The sequence below is a fragment of the Physella acuta genome, unplaced genomic scaffold (assembly GCF_028476545.2).
Source record: "Physella acuta isolate Inbredline_101_S28 unplaced genomic scaffold, ASM2847654v3 ptg000127l, whole genome shotgun sequence".
In the NCBI taxonomy this organism is placed as follows: Eukaryota; Metazoa; Mollusca; class Gastropoda; family Physidae; genus Physella; species Physella acuta.
In genome coordinates, this window is record NW_026731646.1 from 61779 (window position 1) to 77500 (window position 15722).

General features: G+C 34.1%; 1 protein-coding gene across 2 annotated transcripts in view; it reads left to right on the forward strand.

The window, feature by feature from the left end:
• The first annotated feature begins 126 nt into the window (after positions 1-126).
• LOC131934991 (putative asparagine--tRNA ligase, mitochondrial) overlaps positions 127-15722 on the forward strand; it is a 36588-nt gene continuing 20992 nt past the window's right edge. The window contains exons 1-6 of one of the 2 annotated variants that reach the window (XM_059291265.1): positions 330-460; positions 2569-2669; positions 6063-6296; positions 8975-9115; positions 9790-9870; positions 12389-12549. In XM_059291265.1, the coding sequence (XP_059147248.1) occupies positions 2643-2669; positions 6063-6296; positions 8975-9115; positions 9790-9870; positions 12389-12549 (644 nt within the window). In that variant the 5' untranslated portion in view covers positions 330-460; positions 2569-2642. Of the gene's footprint in view, positions 461-2568; positions 2670-6062; positions 6297-8974; positions 9116-9789; positions 9871-12388; positions 12550-15722 lie in introns of both variants that reach the window. The other variant, XM_059291264.1, reaches the window with a different exon arrangement.

The following is a 15722-nucleotide window of genomic DNA, read 5'->3' on the forward strand; positions in this document are numbered from 1 at the left end:
ACTTTTCCCCCTACAATTCTAGAATCTAGAGAGAATCTAGATCTATCAACTATCAACCCATAATTTCTTCTCGCTCATTATCTCGCTTTTCGTATTTTACTTTTACCGTACCTCTCTATAAATAAAGGTATGAAAATGAAATAGGAAATACATTCTATGTTCTATCTATTCCTAGATATCTAGATCTAGATCTAATAATAATAATATCTAGATATTAGTAGATAGATCTATAGGACGAGGATTATCTAAATCTAGATCTAGATTCTAAGTCTAGACAATCTTTTTCAAAATGGCAGCTTGTTGTGCTCTTAAGTCATTTTTTTCCTCTCATATTCATAAAGTTAAAGTAGATCTATCACCAAATTTTAGGACGTGGTCGTGTATGAAAAAAAGAAATTTCACAGAGAGTATACACAATATTATCATTGATAAAAAGATAGAGCAACATGTCAGTGTAAAGGTAATTAATCTAATTAGGCCTAATCATTAGTTTAGTGGTAATGATTTTAATCAGAAAATGTTATACATTAGGGTAGGCCTAGTATAAATATTAAATAAGTAGGGCCTATACTACTCTTAACTCTTAATTACTTAGTGTTGTGTTATGTTAGGTAAAACTCCATTTTATTTAGCGTATTTTATTCTCCGTTGCTTGTTTACCTCCAGTTGAGCGTATTTTATTATAATAACCAAAACATTAGGAAAACACGAATTTAATATTGGCCAAGGCTATTCCCAGCCGGTTGGGAATAGCCGTATTGGGGCTATTCCCAGCCGACTGTGAATAGCCCCAATACGGCTATTCACAGTCGGCTGTCATTTCATGCTAAATACGACTGTGAATAATATCTTAAAATAATTAAAGCAATTATTGTGACTGGGGAATGAGGTATAAATTAAGAGAGCAGTGCTATTTTTATTTTGTTATAAAAAAGTTATTACAATTAAAGTTTAGTTTAGCTTTTAGGCAGAGGCGTAGCGACCATTCCCGGCGCCCGGGGACAAACTTTTCGATTTGCACCCCACCCCCTCGAGATTTCAATTTGCACCCCCCTCAACCTTTCAATTTATTTTTCCAACCCATTTTGGCGCCCCCTAAGCTCGGCGCCCGGGGACATATGGCCCCCGCCCCTCGCTACGCTACTGCTTTTAGGCTCATATCAGGCATATCTGCTACAGGCTACGTAGGTCATAGATGATCAATTATGCACTCTAAATCTATTCACTAGAATAATAGATCTAGTAATTTTTATATAAATAATACTAATTAAGCATCAGTTTGGTAAAGTTTAGTTGGTTGTTCACATTGCTAATCACTTATCAATTATCATTAAAAATTCACATTATCACATAGAATAAATATCAGGTGAAATAGGATGTCCTTTTTCATCAGCTATAATTCACAGTTTCCATCACACTTTCGTATTTTTTCTCTTTTTTTTTTTTTTTTCTGATATGCCAACAATTACGTCACAAAAAAAAATTAACAAAAGTAACCCTTCAATGAGTAACTTAAGTAACTGAAAAAATATTTTAATATGAAGTGAGAGGCATAAGAGTCATAGCAATAGGGCATCTGATGGATTTGAACCCAAACTTTCTGGCACGGCAGCCACTCCCAATGACCGCTCGACCACACATCTTCATACTTAGTTAGGTATTTTTAACATTAAATCTATCAAAAACGGTAAAATATTTTTTTTCAGTTTTGGCAAAACTGTCTAATTAAAAAAACACAGATACAAATACAAAAATATCATACAGAATAATTAACAGTGTATCAGTTTCACCATGCGACAAATGCCTTTAAAAAAATACAATACAAATAAACAAGTCGTGTTTTTTAAATATTCCTTTTTATTCATTTGTGAAAACAACAATACAATACAAATAAATAAATTGTGTTTTCCTAATGTTTTGGTGTGTTTCGGTTATTATAATAAAATACGCTCAACTGGAGATAAACGACAAGCGAAGAATAAAATACGCTAAAATGGAGTTTTACCGTTATGTTAATCTAGACTAGTATCAGCCATCAGCCTAGCTAGATCTCTAGAGAATCTAGACTAGATATTCTACTCTTAGTCATAGATTATTAACCTAGAATCCTAGATCTAGTCTAGATTCAGATGCTAGTTCTAGATTCTAGTAGATCTAGTCTTCAGCTGATTTTACGGTCCTAAAACAAAAAGATATTCATAAAATAAATAAAAGTTATGGATAGGCGGATACTATAGACTCAGAGTATAGAGATCTAGAATTAGGCCTAAACAATAATATTGGCTGATTCTAGCCGGAAAAAAGATTACCTGGTTTTTCTTGTCATCTACATGTTCAGGGTTAAGGCCTATATGTTGTCTTGATGGCACATGGGATGGATTAACTTGATAAATACTTAGGTTACATTGACTACTCAGAAAAAGATTTTTCCCCCAAGTGCTATCTGGCCGGCAAAAGATGCAAAAATAATGAACACAATAACGTAAATATCTGCACAATGGGCTCAAATTAAATAGGGGCCTACTATTATTAATAGCTGCACAATGGACTCAATTTATTCTATTCTAGCTGCACAACAATTGAATCACTATAGGGTGTTGGGAAATTGCGAGACGCGAAAAGCAAAATGGCGAGGCGGGAAAATGCGAGACATACCTGCGGAATCAAGGGTAAATAGAGAGACACCTTTTACGAAAAAAAAAAGTTTTTTTCATGCTTTTTTCATCTTTATTTATTTAAATTATTTTTTTTGTTTTAAAATAATCAAGCATGTAGCCATACCCTTTAACACGAGTGTTGTATGTTGTTATTTTTTTAATCTAGATTTCATCATATATATATATAGATAGATTCTAAGAAGATAGATCTAGATATAGATCTATCTATTAAAAAATCCTAACATTGTTGCTGTGCTACTGTCATCGCGCGCTCACGTAAGCCAGAGGAAAATCCCGTCTCAGTCAGCATTAATTTTAAAAATCTAGCCCGCTCATGTTTATACAAACTTGAGCTGTGTCATTGTGAACTGGTATAATCTTGTCAGCAGGAGAGATATTCTGCAACATGTATTCATGGATTGTTGTACTTGCAAAAAGTGTAAAAGTATAAACAGTTCTAAAAAGTGTAATTTATTTTTTATTAAGTAATTTTAATTACAAACAAAATTCACAAACAAAATTTTCTGAAATAGTCCTAGCACTACTCAAACACACCTTGTGACACCATCTTTCACACATAGTACATCTAATCCAGTTCACTAGACTCCCATTTATACATTTTTCTTTGGCTACTTCTTCCAATCCACACTCACAACATGTCACAGGTGACCTCCCCGTTCATCCTACACACAACACTGGCGGCGACTATAATACAAAATTTCTATGCAATAATACAAAATATTTTTGCGGTGGCAGCGGATTGGGGCACGGTGATCTTCAAAGACGGTAAATCAGGCGGCTTCGGCGTTCCACACAAAAGAAAGAAGATGATCTATCGTCGGCGGTATTTCGGGCGGTTTCGAACAAGGTGGTATTCTAAGTCGACACAAAAGGTGGGGGAAGTTCACAAATCATCAGTATGTCTAGCGACGGAAAAATCGGAAGTTTTAACAATGTAAACGAAACGTTTTTGAAGCCTGCACAAAAAACCACTGTAAATCGGGTGCGGTAAATTTTTCGCAGAAATCTTCGCATTTTAACACCATCCAGCGTAAGTATCGGGTTGTGGTAATATGCAAGACAAAAAGTCACATGACCGACCGTTTTCGCACCCTTCTCGCATTTTCGCATCTCGCAATTTCCCAACACCCATCATTATAGCTGCACAATGGGATCAATTACTCATTTAGCTTTATTCATCTGACAAAACTATATGTACCATGTGGTCGAGCAGTTGCGCTTAGGGCGGATCGTCAGAGGTTGAGGGTTTATAGTATGTAGTATAGCTAGCAAAGAAATCTAGTTAAGTAGGCCTACAAAATATTTTTAAAATTATATTTTAATAGCCTATTTAATTCTAGTATTTAAGTATTAAGTAATTATTTTAGCAGTTTAGCAGCCATCTAGTTTAGTTTTTTTTTTTTTGGTAAAATTGTAATGAGAGATTCAGGGGAAACCACTCTAATTAACAGATGGCTGTTTATATAGCAAATCTTGCTCTCAAACACTGCTGTTTAAAGTTTATTTCTGGCCTATATTTAATATACCATTACTATTATTTAGGCCCACTATTGATTAGTACTATTGTAATCTAACTGTAAGTGTAATGTGAAAGAAAGATATCTAGATCTTTCTAGAATTTCTAGATCTAGTTTTTTTCTAGAATTTCTAGATCTTGATTTTTCTAGAATTTTTAGATCAGTAACCAGAAATAAAGTTTAAACAGCACAGCAGCGTTTAAGAGCAAGATTTGCTATTAAATTGATTTAAATTACTATTACTTGGCCTGATAGTAGTAGTAGATCTATATTTAGGCTTATAGATTCTATTACTGAAAAGTTTTATTACTTAATCCTCGTCACTCCCTGTGGATTATAGGGCAGCAACAAATCTTTGCCATTCCAGTCTATCTTGGGCGAACCACTTCAATTCATGCCAGTAGCCTACACTTCTTCTTCCATATCTATCCTCCATGTTCCCAGTGGTCTTCCTCTCTTTCATTTTAGCACTATGTTCGGGAGTCTTCTTCTGGTCATGCGAAGGACATGACTCAGCCATCGCCATCTCCTCATTCGTTCTTCTGAGACTATGTTGTTTAAGCCTGTCCTTCGCGGTATTTTCTTGTTCTGGATTTTGTCGTCCCACTTTATCCTGAGAATATGTTGGAGGGATCTTCTTTCAAAGCCTCTAAGGCGGCTCTCTACTGTCTTGTTTAGATTCCATGACTTTGCAGCATAGAGGAGTACAGAACGTACATTGTAAATCCTTATATGACACAGCCCTGTTTGACTCCAGTTTTTACCTTGAACCATTCACTTTGCTGATTTTCATGTCACACGCAATGGAGTACATGTTTGTTCTTGAGAATGTTTGTGACTTTTCCTGGAAAGCAATATAAATCTAGTATCTTCCATAGTGATGGATGGTGGATGCTATCAAATGCCTTCTCAAAATCTCTGTAGTTGATGCAGAAAGACGGGTTCCATTCCAGTGACTGTTTTACTATGGTGCTCAACACAAATACTTGGTCATTACATGACCTGTTGGCCCTGAAGCCAGCTTGCTCTTCACGAAGGATTGCATAGATTCCTTTCCACATTCTTTGTAATAAGACAAAAGGTTAATGCCTCTCCAGTTCTCTCAAACATTTAGGTCGCCTTTTTTTGGGTAATTTGATGATGATTCCCCGTTTCCACGAGTCTGGCACTTTTTCTTCATTCCATATTTTATTGAACATCCCTGATAAAGTTTGTGCACCTATTTCTGGGTCTGCTTTTAGCATCTCCAGTGTGATTCTGTCCTCTCCTGGGCCTTCTTGCTTCTTTTTTTTAATAGCATAGGAAGAAACAAAGAAAGGAATAGATCTCAAATGATACTTGGAATCTCATTGAAAAGAGAAGAGAAGCCAATTTAAAAACAATATCTGGAACCATAGAAAGCATGGCACAGAATGATGAAGAATATAGGAAAGGTTTAGGCCTAATTAAATTGTTAAAAAACATATAGATCTAGAATCTAGGGCTTAGATAGAGATTTTCATATCATTTAAAACATAAATCCTGGTATAAAATTGCTATACAGTAGGCCTAAATAATTAGCCCTAGGCCTACAAAAAAGTTAATTAACATATGTACATTTAGTTACTATCTAACATTCTGATATACCCATTATGATATTGATCAGTCAAGTTTTTCTCTGAGAATGATATAACTTACAGCATGGTAAAACCGAAAATATATAATAATCTGATCTGAAAAATATTTTGACTGAATACATTTTTTTCACAAAACAGAACACAATTAGGGGGAGTCCTGTTAGTAAAATAGAAATTTAATGAAAATAAATTATTGTTCATTTATTGATGTCCACAAAACTATTTAACCTTACTTAAATAAATTTTTTTAGGGCTGGGTTAAAAACCTGCAGCACCATAAAGGTGTTACATTTCTCCAAATAAACGACGGGTCTGGGCCAAATCATCTTCAAGTAGTTATTCCGCAGAAACTTGCAAAAGATGCTGCATTAACATTTGGCAGCTGTGTTAAAGTTGATGGGGTATTAAAAGAGAGTGAAGGAAGACATCAAGAAATAGAACTACTTACCAGTTCTTGTGTTGTTGTTGGCCCATGTGATGTTTTTGTAAGTATGTATGATAAGTCACTTTCATTTCTTCTTGCAACTAAACATTTTTTAATTTCCTATTTATAGTAAATTATAAATACACTCAGTGTTTCTTCCAGATTTTTTTTCTGCGGGTGTGCACTTTTTTTTGGGGGGGGGGGGGGGGGGGGGGGGAACGGACAACATTTTCCAGGGGGGGAGGGGAGGATGAGGACACTGGTAAAAGTATGTTTTCTATATAAATTCCATTTTGTTGGGGGGGGGGGGAGGCCTGGAAGAAACTCTGAATACACTTTTATGCTTCACTAGCATACCTGCTATGCATTGCTTGAATTTTAATCTCTGAGGAAATAAGATTCAAACTGACATATTTTGAAAGGATTGCATCAACGTCTTACCAATTATGTATTTTTAGACTTGTAACCCTGTTTGCTGGCTCAATATTTTCTTGGATCTTGGGAGCCTCTGGTTACATTATTTATACTTGCCGTCCTGTCCAGGCCCTGCACTGGCCTCTTGTGAAAAACCTATCTGTAAATGACCATGACTTGTGTATTTATTAAGCAGCATGTACCCGGCATTGCCCAGGTTTAGGAAACTAACAAACCACAACACAAATGTAAACACAAACAAAAATGCAAACACAACTTAGTAAATGACTGTAATACCCCAACTTATCCATAGTCTGTTGCACTCTTTAAAACATTTTGTTTTGGCGTTCGCTTGGTGCGCAATTATTTTTTCTATGAGATTCTTCTATTTTAAAAAGTTTAAGTATTTAAAATGGAGGATTAAAAATTACAACTATATCCCGAGTTCCCATCCCCTGTTGTTTTATATAAGAATATTTGAGAAAGTTTAGGGAGATCACTCCCGGTTTATATTGGTCTAATCGCTGAGAATATCGAGCAGAACATAATAAAAGTAAGCAAAACCTGAATTGCTTTATTTAATATTGTTCTAACCATACTGTAAATATATTCTAAAATATAGATGGGTAACTTTCTGGGGGTAGGTAATGTCCTCCTGGTTCTTTGGTGAGGTGTCCTGGGAGGTGGGGTAATTGACAGGTGGTAATTGAACTGGGTTAATGACATTGTTAAAATGACTGGGAGAAATTAACGTGAGAAGAGTATTAGTCATTATTAATTTTCACGGCTGTTGGAAAAGAGGTAATATTTCAACCTCATCATACGATATTTTTGAGAATCTGGTATTTTTTCATGTGCCTACGGCATCAGACAGGGTTCCTGCGGCCTCCTGAAATTCCAGGAGGTCCTGGAAAACTCATGAAATCTTTAAAAAAGGTAAAAACCTCCTGGAATTCTCCTGAAATTTAAAAAATTCTAATGAAATTTCATTAGCCCGTGAAAACCGGACCGAAATTATTTGATTTGTTCGGCCAATCATTGAATAGTAGTTTTAAAATGGGATGAAATTAAAAATTAACGCATCGACTGAATTGCTCTGCTGTGGAGATCTACACATCGTGCGGCATAGCCCAGTGTGTGGTCACGTGAGGCTAGGCGGTTGATCCGATTGGATGATACTATAAACAATAGAGTCCTTTCATATGACGTCACATCCGTTCGTGAATGTAAACATCCGCCAATGTTATTTGAAATTTTGAGCATGAACCCTGTCAGAGCTATCGCCGTACCAAATATCAAGTTAGTGTCGCATCTGCAAGTGATCACTCTAACACCTGAGTGATCTCCCACGTGTGTTCCACCTCACTATTATGGAAAGTGATTTTTCCTACAATAAAGGCTTATATACAGCATGCACCAGGGCATGCTGGGCAGTAGTGTGGGCAATGGGCAAACCTGTGCCCCAACAGATATGATCCAAGAATTATAGATCTAGTGCAGACAAGGTCAAATGTCTATATATATATATATATATATATATATATATATATATATATATATATATATATATATATATATATATATATACACACACACACACATACATACATACATGCACACACACACTCATTTATACAAATAGATCGATGTACTGATTGACTGACCTTCAGGACTAGACAAGATGAGATATAGATAATAATCACTATATTTAGTTGACAATCTGATGATTGCAATTTGGAAATCCAAGCACAAAGTTTAGAAGAGCCAGATGGTGCCCATACATCTGGCTCTTTCTCCACACAGCTTGCCTGTAGAGCTTGGAATAAACAGTGTTGCAGGAGCTGTCAAAAGGAAAGTTTAGAAGAGCCAGATGGTGCCCATACATCAGGCCCTTTCTCCACACAGCTTGCCTGTAGAGCTTGGAATAAACAGTGTTGCAGGAGCTGTCAAAAGGAAAGTTTAGAAGAGCCAGATGGTGCCCATACATCAGGCCCTTTCTCCACACAGCTTGCCTGTACAGCTTGGAATAAACAGTGTTGCAGGAGCTGTCAAAAGGAAAGTTTAGAAGAGCCAGATGGTGCCCATACATCAGGCCCTTTCTCCACACAGCTTGCCTGTACAGCTTGGAATAAACAGTGTTGCAGGAGCTGTCTAAAGGAAACTAGAGTTGGCAATCATATCACCAAATCGGCTCCATTCCTATTTAATTTCCGATATAGATGGATGACAAATAAATTTAAGACAGAAACAGAAATTTTCATTTGTTCTCTTATATAATATAATATAGCTTTAATTCTGATCTGTGCCATTAATTTTGATATGTAGGAATATCCCTTGAAGCAAAAAACTAGACATCCACCTGCTTATACTAGAGATTTTCTGCACTTACGACCTAAGACCAACATTTTCAGCAGTCTTTTGCGTATACGTAATGCTGCTACAATGGCTGTACATTCTTTTTTTCAGGTAGCCTTGTTTATTTTTTTTTCAATATGTAGTTACTGTATTTGTGTTTATTTACTTAGAATTATATAATATAGATAGCATATTTTATTATATTTTTTTATGAAGTTTAACTTTGTATGTTAAAAATTTTTAAGTTTAAACTTAACCTCCATATTGTTTTAGTGTTTTAATGAATTAATTTGAAATTTTAAACTGGTTTTAATAATTGTATTGTAATCCTCCTAAAGTTGAAAACCTCTATTTTTGGTTAAAACTGGTAACATAGGCCTACACACTTAATCGTTCCCTTTAACATTACCTTTTCTAAACTACTTGTATATAAATGCTATAGGCCTAAACAACAGATTTTTACCTGTCTAAATTTCTATTGTTATCTTTGATTTTAAAATGCAACATAACTTTGAAAGTTGTGATTTTGAAATTGTTTATTTTAGAGGAACATAAAGCATACTGTAGACGAAATATAAAGTCACTCTGACAGTATTACTAAATAATTACATTTTTATAATACCTGAACAAAGTCTACCAGAAAATTTATATATACACAACATGAACAATAATGTTTCTTCAAAAGTGTTATTTCATTATGATGTTTTAATAGAAAATAAATGATCTATTTAGGACTTATTGTCTGTCAAATTTCACTATAAAAATTATTTTGCTTTATATTTAAGGAAAAAAACTTCATTTTAGTACATCCTCCAATTTTGACATCAAGTGACTGTGAAGGAGCTTGTGAAGTTTTTACGGTTGAGGTATGCTACTAAATTTACAGCTGTTGACTCTAACACTTTTCTAAAAAGTCTTGTATTAAAAAATCTTCTATTAAAAAATCTTCTATTATTGTTTAGAAAATCAAAATCTACTTAGGGGTTGTCTATTTGTTACACTTCCCACACGCCACATCTTCATTAGAAGTAGGTATGTCAAGTGGCGGTAAAGAACGCTGTTTTCCCCCATGTTGCCCAAATATAGTAGTTTTTCACTTCATAGTTTCTATAATAAAAAAGGCTTGTATAGTAATAACCTTGGTACCATTAAAAAGTAGATTTCAAGCTCTCTAATGATGCGTAATTTTTATAGTTGTTGATATTACACAATATATCTCATTTACCAATTGAAAACTATCACCGAGATGATTTTCAACAGCAGTTGAGTAATGGATTTTGACCCCTTTCCCATTCAACTCGCTGGCAGTTTTTGACCGTTCAACATATTTCCTTACAAATACCTGTAAAATGTGCAGAAATAAATAGCTTTTAGTGAGATACTAAACAAAAAATGCATAATAGAATAAATATTTTAATAAATGTTAAAAAAACTAAGAAATTTGACAATTAGCATGTGATTCTGACATCATATAAATTTTTTATTAGCATTTTCGGAAAGGTGGTCCTTTTTTCTGTTAAAAACTCTGAAATTGTTTATCATTTCTGAGCATGGTCCAAAAAGGCAGGGCTTGACAAAACACACTATAGCGATCACTAAAATACCTCTAGGCCTGGTCGCAAGAAATGGCCGTTCTCCTCGTTAACAACGCACCATCAAGCTTTTCTAAATTGATGTTAGCATCCGATGAACTAAACCCCACTTCACTTTGTATCGGAGTCTTATTTTTTTCTGATTGCTTAGTTCAAATATTTTTGTCTTTTCTGACAGAGGGTACTTTGAAAATAAATTACAACATATTTTTGTAATCTTTTTAGAATAGCTGATTATTTTTATTTGTTAAATGTAAAAGGTCACGTGATCGTACATGTCGTCGCCAGTGTCAACAATATATGGGTATATTTTAAAAACCCGGCCAAGTTCATTAATGGTTTGAGTTTTAGCGATGATTTAAAACTAAACAGTACATGATGTGTAGCTTAAAATACTTTACATTACAAAAAAAAAAAAAAACTATTGTTTTAGTGTGTTCATTAATTTCAATTTTAACTAGATGTTATGTTAATGCCTCCAACACTTACCTAGAATGGGGGGGGGGGGGGGGTGTAAGTGAGATCTTTACTACAGTTGTAGTTGTACTGTAAGTTGTAACAGTGTCCATATAAATGATCAGTCCACGAGTGCAGATGTATTTACAGTTTGCAGTCTACTGGTTCTAGAGACTAATAATTATTTCAACAAAAAATGTTTTCTTTATGTGACCCTAGCACTGTTTCAGCCACCATTGGATCGCATATAAATTAGTCACAGATACAAAGGCTGTTTACCTGTTAAGAGCTATATTTATTCTTTATTTCTATGTACCCAGCTCTACTGTAGGTGTCGTAATTCATTTTTTGTAATTTTTTTAAAAAGATGCATTTTTGACATATTTTGGACCCCATGCATTCTTTTGATCAAACGTACTTGTTATAGGTATAAATGTTACTTAAATTCAAAGAAGCGTTGTTCCCCTACATTTTTGGTGATGTTTAAAAAAATTTGTGTTTTTTACTTCCCTTTTTAATTTTATCAAACAGTGAGAAAAGCCAATTTCAATTCAATTACATTAAATGATGTACTTATTTTTGAGGTTTGAAAAAACAATGAGTCTGTTCTCTGTGTATGTGTGTTTATTTTGAGTTCAAAAGATTGTGTTTGTGACATATACTTTTACAGATATAACCTCTAAACCATGGCACCTTTTAAGGTGTTAAAAAAAGTTAAAAACCAACTTTTCAAAACATCATAACTTTTTACTTTCTCGTATATACGAAGTATAGAGAAAGTCTTGTAATCGTACAAAAAAAAAATCGAGATTTTTAAAAATTTCTCAAAAAACTAATGTAAATTTTAAAAGTACTAATAATATTGCGCACTATTATGGGCTTTTTGATTTGGCGTTCACTTGGTGTGCAATTAATTTGTCTACGAGATTTTATTCTATTTTAAAAACTTTAAGTATTTAAAATGGATTAAAAATCATGTCTATAGCCCGAGTTCCCATACCCTGTTATTTTATATAAGAATATTCGAGAAAGTTTAGGGGAGATCACTCCCGGTTTATTTACTACTTGAGATATATGAACAAATTTTGTATCCACTTTCTTAGAATCATGAGTTCTAATCCACCCTCTTAGTCCTCTGTCTCAAATTTTCTCAAATGTCTGTCATGCCCACCCCCATATTTTGATATCATTTATGTATAACCTTTTACAATTTTTATATGGTTTGTGATCAAATGCATTTCTGTTTTGTTTTTAATATGAGAAATTAACTCAGTTATTTAAGTACACAAATAAAATGGACATTTAAAATTTTTTTTTACAAATCTTAATATTTTAGCCTCTGAATTCTGACCTGTTAAAAGAAATTCAAAATGAAAGTGAGAATCTTGAACACAAAAAAAAAGATAGCATATTGGATCCTGCAAGGCCTAATAATTTTTTTAGACAACCAACTTACCTGACAGTTTCTGGACAGTTACATCTTGAGATAATGACAGGGTATGATGAACTGTTTATATTTGCATATATATATATATATATATATATATATATATATATATATATATATATATATATATATATATATATATATATATAAATATATAAATATATATAAATATATATATATAAATATACACATATACATATATATATATACATATACATATATATATACATACATATATATACATTTATATATACATATATACACATATGCATATATACATATATACATATATACATATAACACATATAACACATATTATACATATACTCATACACATGTATATATATACATATATATACATACATACATATACATGTATATACATATATATACATATATATACATATATATACATACATATATACATACATATATATATATATATATATATATATATATATATATATATATATATATATATATATATATATATATATATATATATATATATATATATATGACATAAATATATATATATATATATATTTATCCTTTATATATATTATATATATATATTATCCTTTATATTTGTCCTTTATGCATTACTACACCTCTCATCACATCGCGGTGAAACTTTGGGAAGTTGTTGAGAATATTCCTGGGGAGGTTTCTGCGGAAAAAAAAATTTCAAATTCGCAGGGGTGGCGCCCAGATAGGACGCGATTTGTTTTTCTCTATATACCGTATATAAAAATAATAAAAGTGAATTGCAGTGACACTGTTCACACGATCGCCATGAAACTTTATGAAGTTGTTGAAAATATTCCTGGGGAGTTTCTGCGAAAAAAAATATTTCAAATTCGCCGGGGTGGCGCCCCGATAGGACGCGATTTGTTTTTTTCTATTTAAGGTATATAAAACTAAAAGTCGATTTTGGTTTGGCATCGTTCATCCAATAGCCATGAAACTTTGGGGATTTCATTATAAAACTCTAGGGAAGGGTTCTGTAAAAAATCATTTATTTAAAATAAATGTCGATTTTGGTGTGACACCGTTATCCGATAGCCATGAGACGTTGGGGGAATTGATTAGACCAATTCAGGGAAGGGTTCTGTAAAAAATATAATTTTTAATTTCGCAAGGGCGGCGCCACGGGAGGGTCCGATTTTTCTCTATTTACGGTATATAAAAATAATAAAAGTGAATTGCAGTGACACCGTTCATCCGATAGGCATGAAACTTTGGGGATTTCATTATAAAACTCTAGGGAAGGGTTCTGTAAAAAATCATTTATTTAAAATAAATGTCGATTTTGGTGTGACACCGTTATCCGATAGCCATGAGACGTTGGGGGAATTGATTAGACCAATTCAGGGAAGGGTTCTGTAAAAAATATAATTTTTAATTTCGCAAGGGCGGCGCCACGGGAGGGTCCGATTTTTCTCTATTTACGGTATATAAAAATAATAAAAGTGAATTGCAGTGACACCGTTTATCCGATAGGCATGAAACTTTGGGGATTTCATTATAAAACTCTAGGGAAGGGTTCTGTAAAAAATCATTTATTTAAAATAAATGTCTATTTTGGTGTGACACCGTTATCCGATAGCCATGAGACGTTGGGGGAATTGATTAGACCAATTCAGGGAAGGGTTCTGTAAAAAATATAATTTTTAATTTCGCAAGGGCGGCGCCACGGGAGGGTCCGATTTTTCTCTATTTACGGTATATAAAAATAATAAAAGTGAATTGCAGTGACACCGTTTATCCGATAGGCATGAAACTTTGGGGATTTCATTATAAAACTCTAGGGAAGGGTTCTGTAAAAAATCATTTATTTAAAATAAATGTCTATTTTGGTGTGACACCGTTATCCGATAGCCATGAGACGTTGGGGGAATTGATTAGACCAATTCAGGGAAGGGTTCTGTAAAAAAAAATCCTTTTTTAATTTCGCAATGGCGGCGCCACGGGAGGCTGCGATTTTTCTCTATATACGGTATATAAAAATAATAAAAGTGAATTGCAGTGACACCGTTTATCCGATAGGCATGAAACTTTGGGGATTTCATTATAAAACTCTAGGGAAGGGTTCTGTAAAAAATCATTTATTTAAAATAAATGTCTATTTTGGTGTGACACCGTTATCCGATAGCCATGAGACGTTGGGGGAATTGATTAGACCAATTCAGGGAAGGGTTCTGTAAAAAAAAATCCTTTTTTAATTTTGCAATGGCGGCGCCAAGGGAGGCTGCGATTTTTCTCTATATACGGTTTATAAAATTTCGGTTTCACACCGTTCATCCGTGTACCATGAAACTTTGGGGAGATGATTAGATCACTCAATGGTAGGGTTCTGCCAAAAAAAAATATTGTTTAATATTGCAATGGTGAGGCACCCCCTCCGGAGGGAGCGATTTTTTTTCTCTATACACAGTATATAAAAAATAAAACTCGGATGCGGTTCATCCGAGTGCCATGAAACTTTAGGGAGTAGATGAGAATACTCCCGAGATTATTTCTGCGAAAAAGAAAACTAAAGTTTCTTATGGGCGGCGCCATATATGGTACAACTTTCGTCAATACACGGTTTGGCGCCCAGAGTTTTAGAGTGACTATGTTGGCACTTGGCATCCGTTAATTGAGCTTCCTGCATAGCGAGTAAGACGTACAACTATATTCAGCGGTAAAACTACAAAAGGCTTCTAAAAATAACTTTGTAACGCGAGGAAATCCTTCTGTACAGTTTCGTCACCTTTCGAAAGATGAAAAAATAACTTTGAATATGAGGAGCTTACTGTAGAGTTTCATCACTTTGCGAATGATGCAATAAGCATCTATTATTTGACAATCCAGTCAGAAATTGAGATCTAGCATCTAATAATAGACCATTAGTAACGCTAGCATATTGCATCAGTCACACTGATATTTAAAACACGTCAATTAATTTTTTTAAATGGCGCCTGTTAGTTTTAAGGAGCCAGGGGTCGTACGCCGCGCCTATGCGGTAGTGTAATCGGGGGTGGGGGGGGTGGGGGCCCTGAGAGCGCCCCTCTACGCTCTGACACAGAGGCGGTCACCGAAGTGTGTTCTACCATATTATTTCGGTGAGTGATTAATGTACACTCAAGGTTTTCATGCGGTAGTGTAGGTAAACCCGTGTCCTGATATTTATTATCCAAGCGCAGGCATTGTTTACATTTAAATAACTCACTTTTAGAAA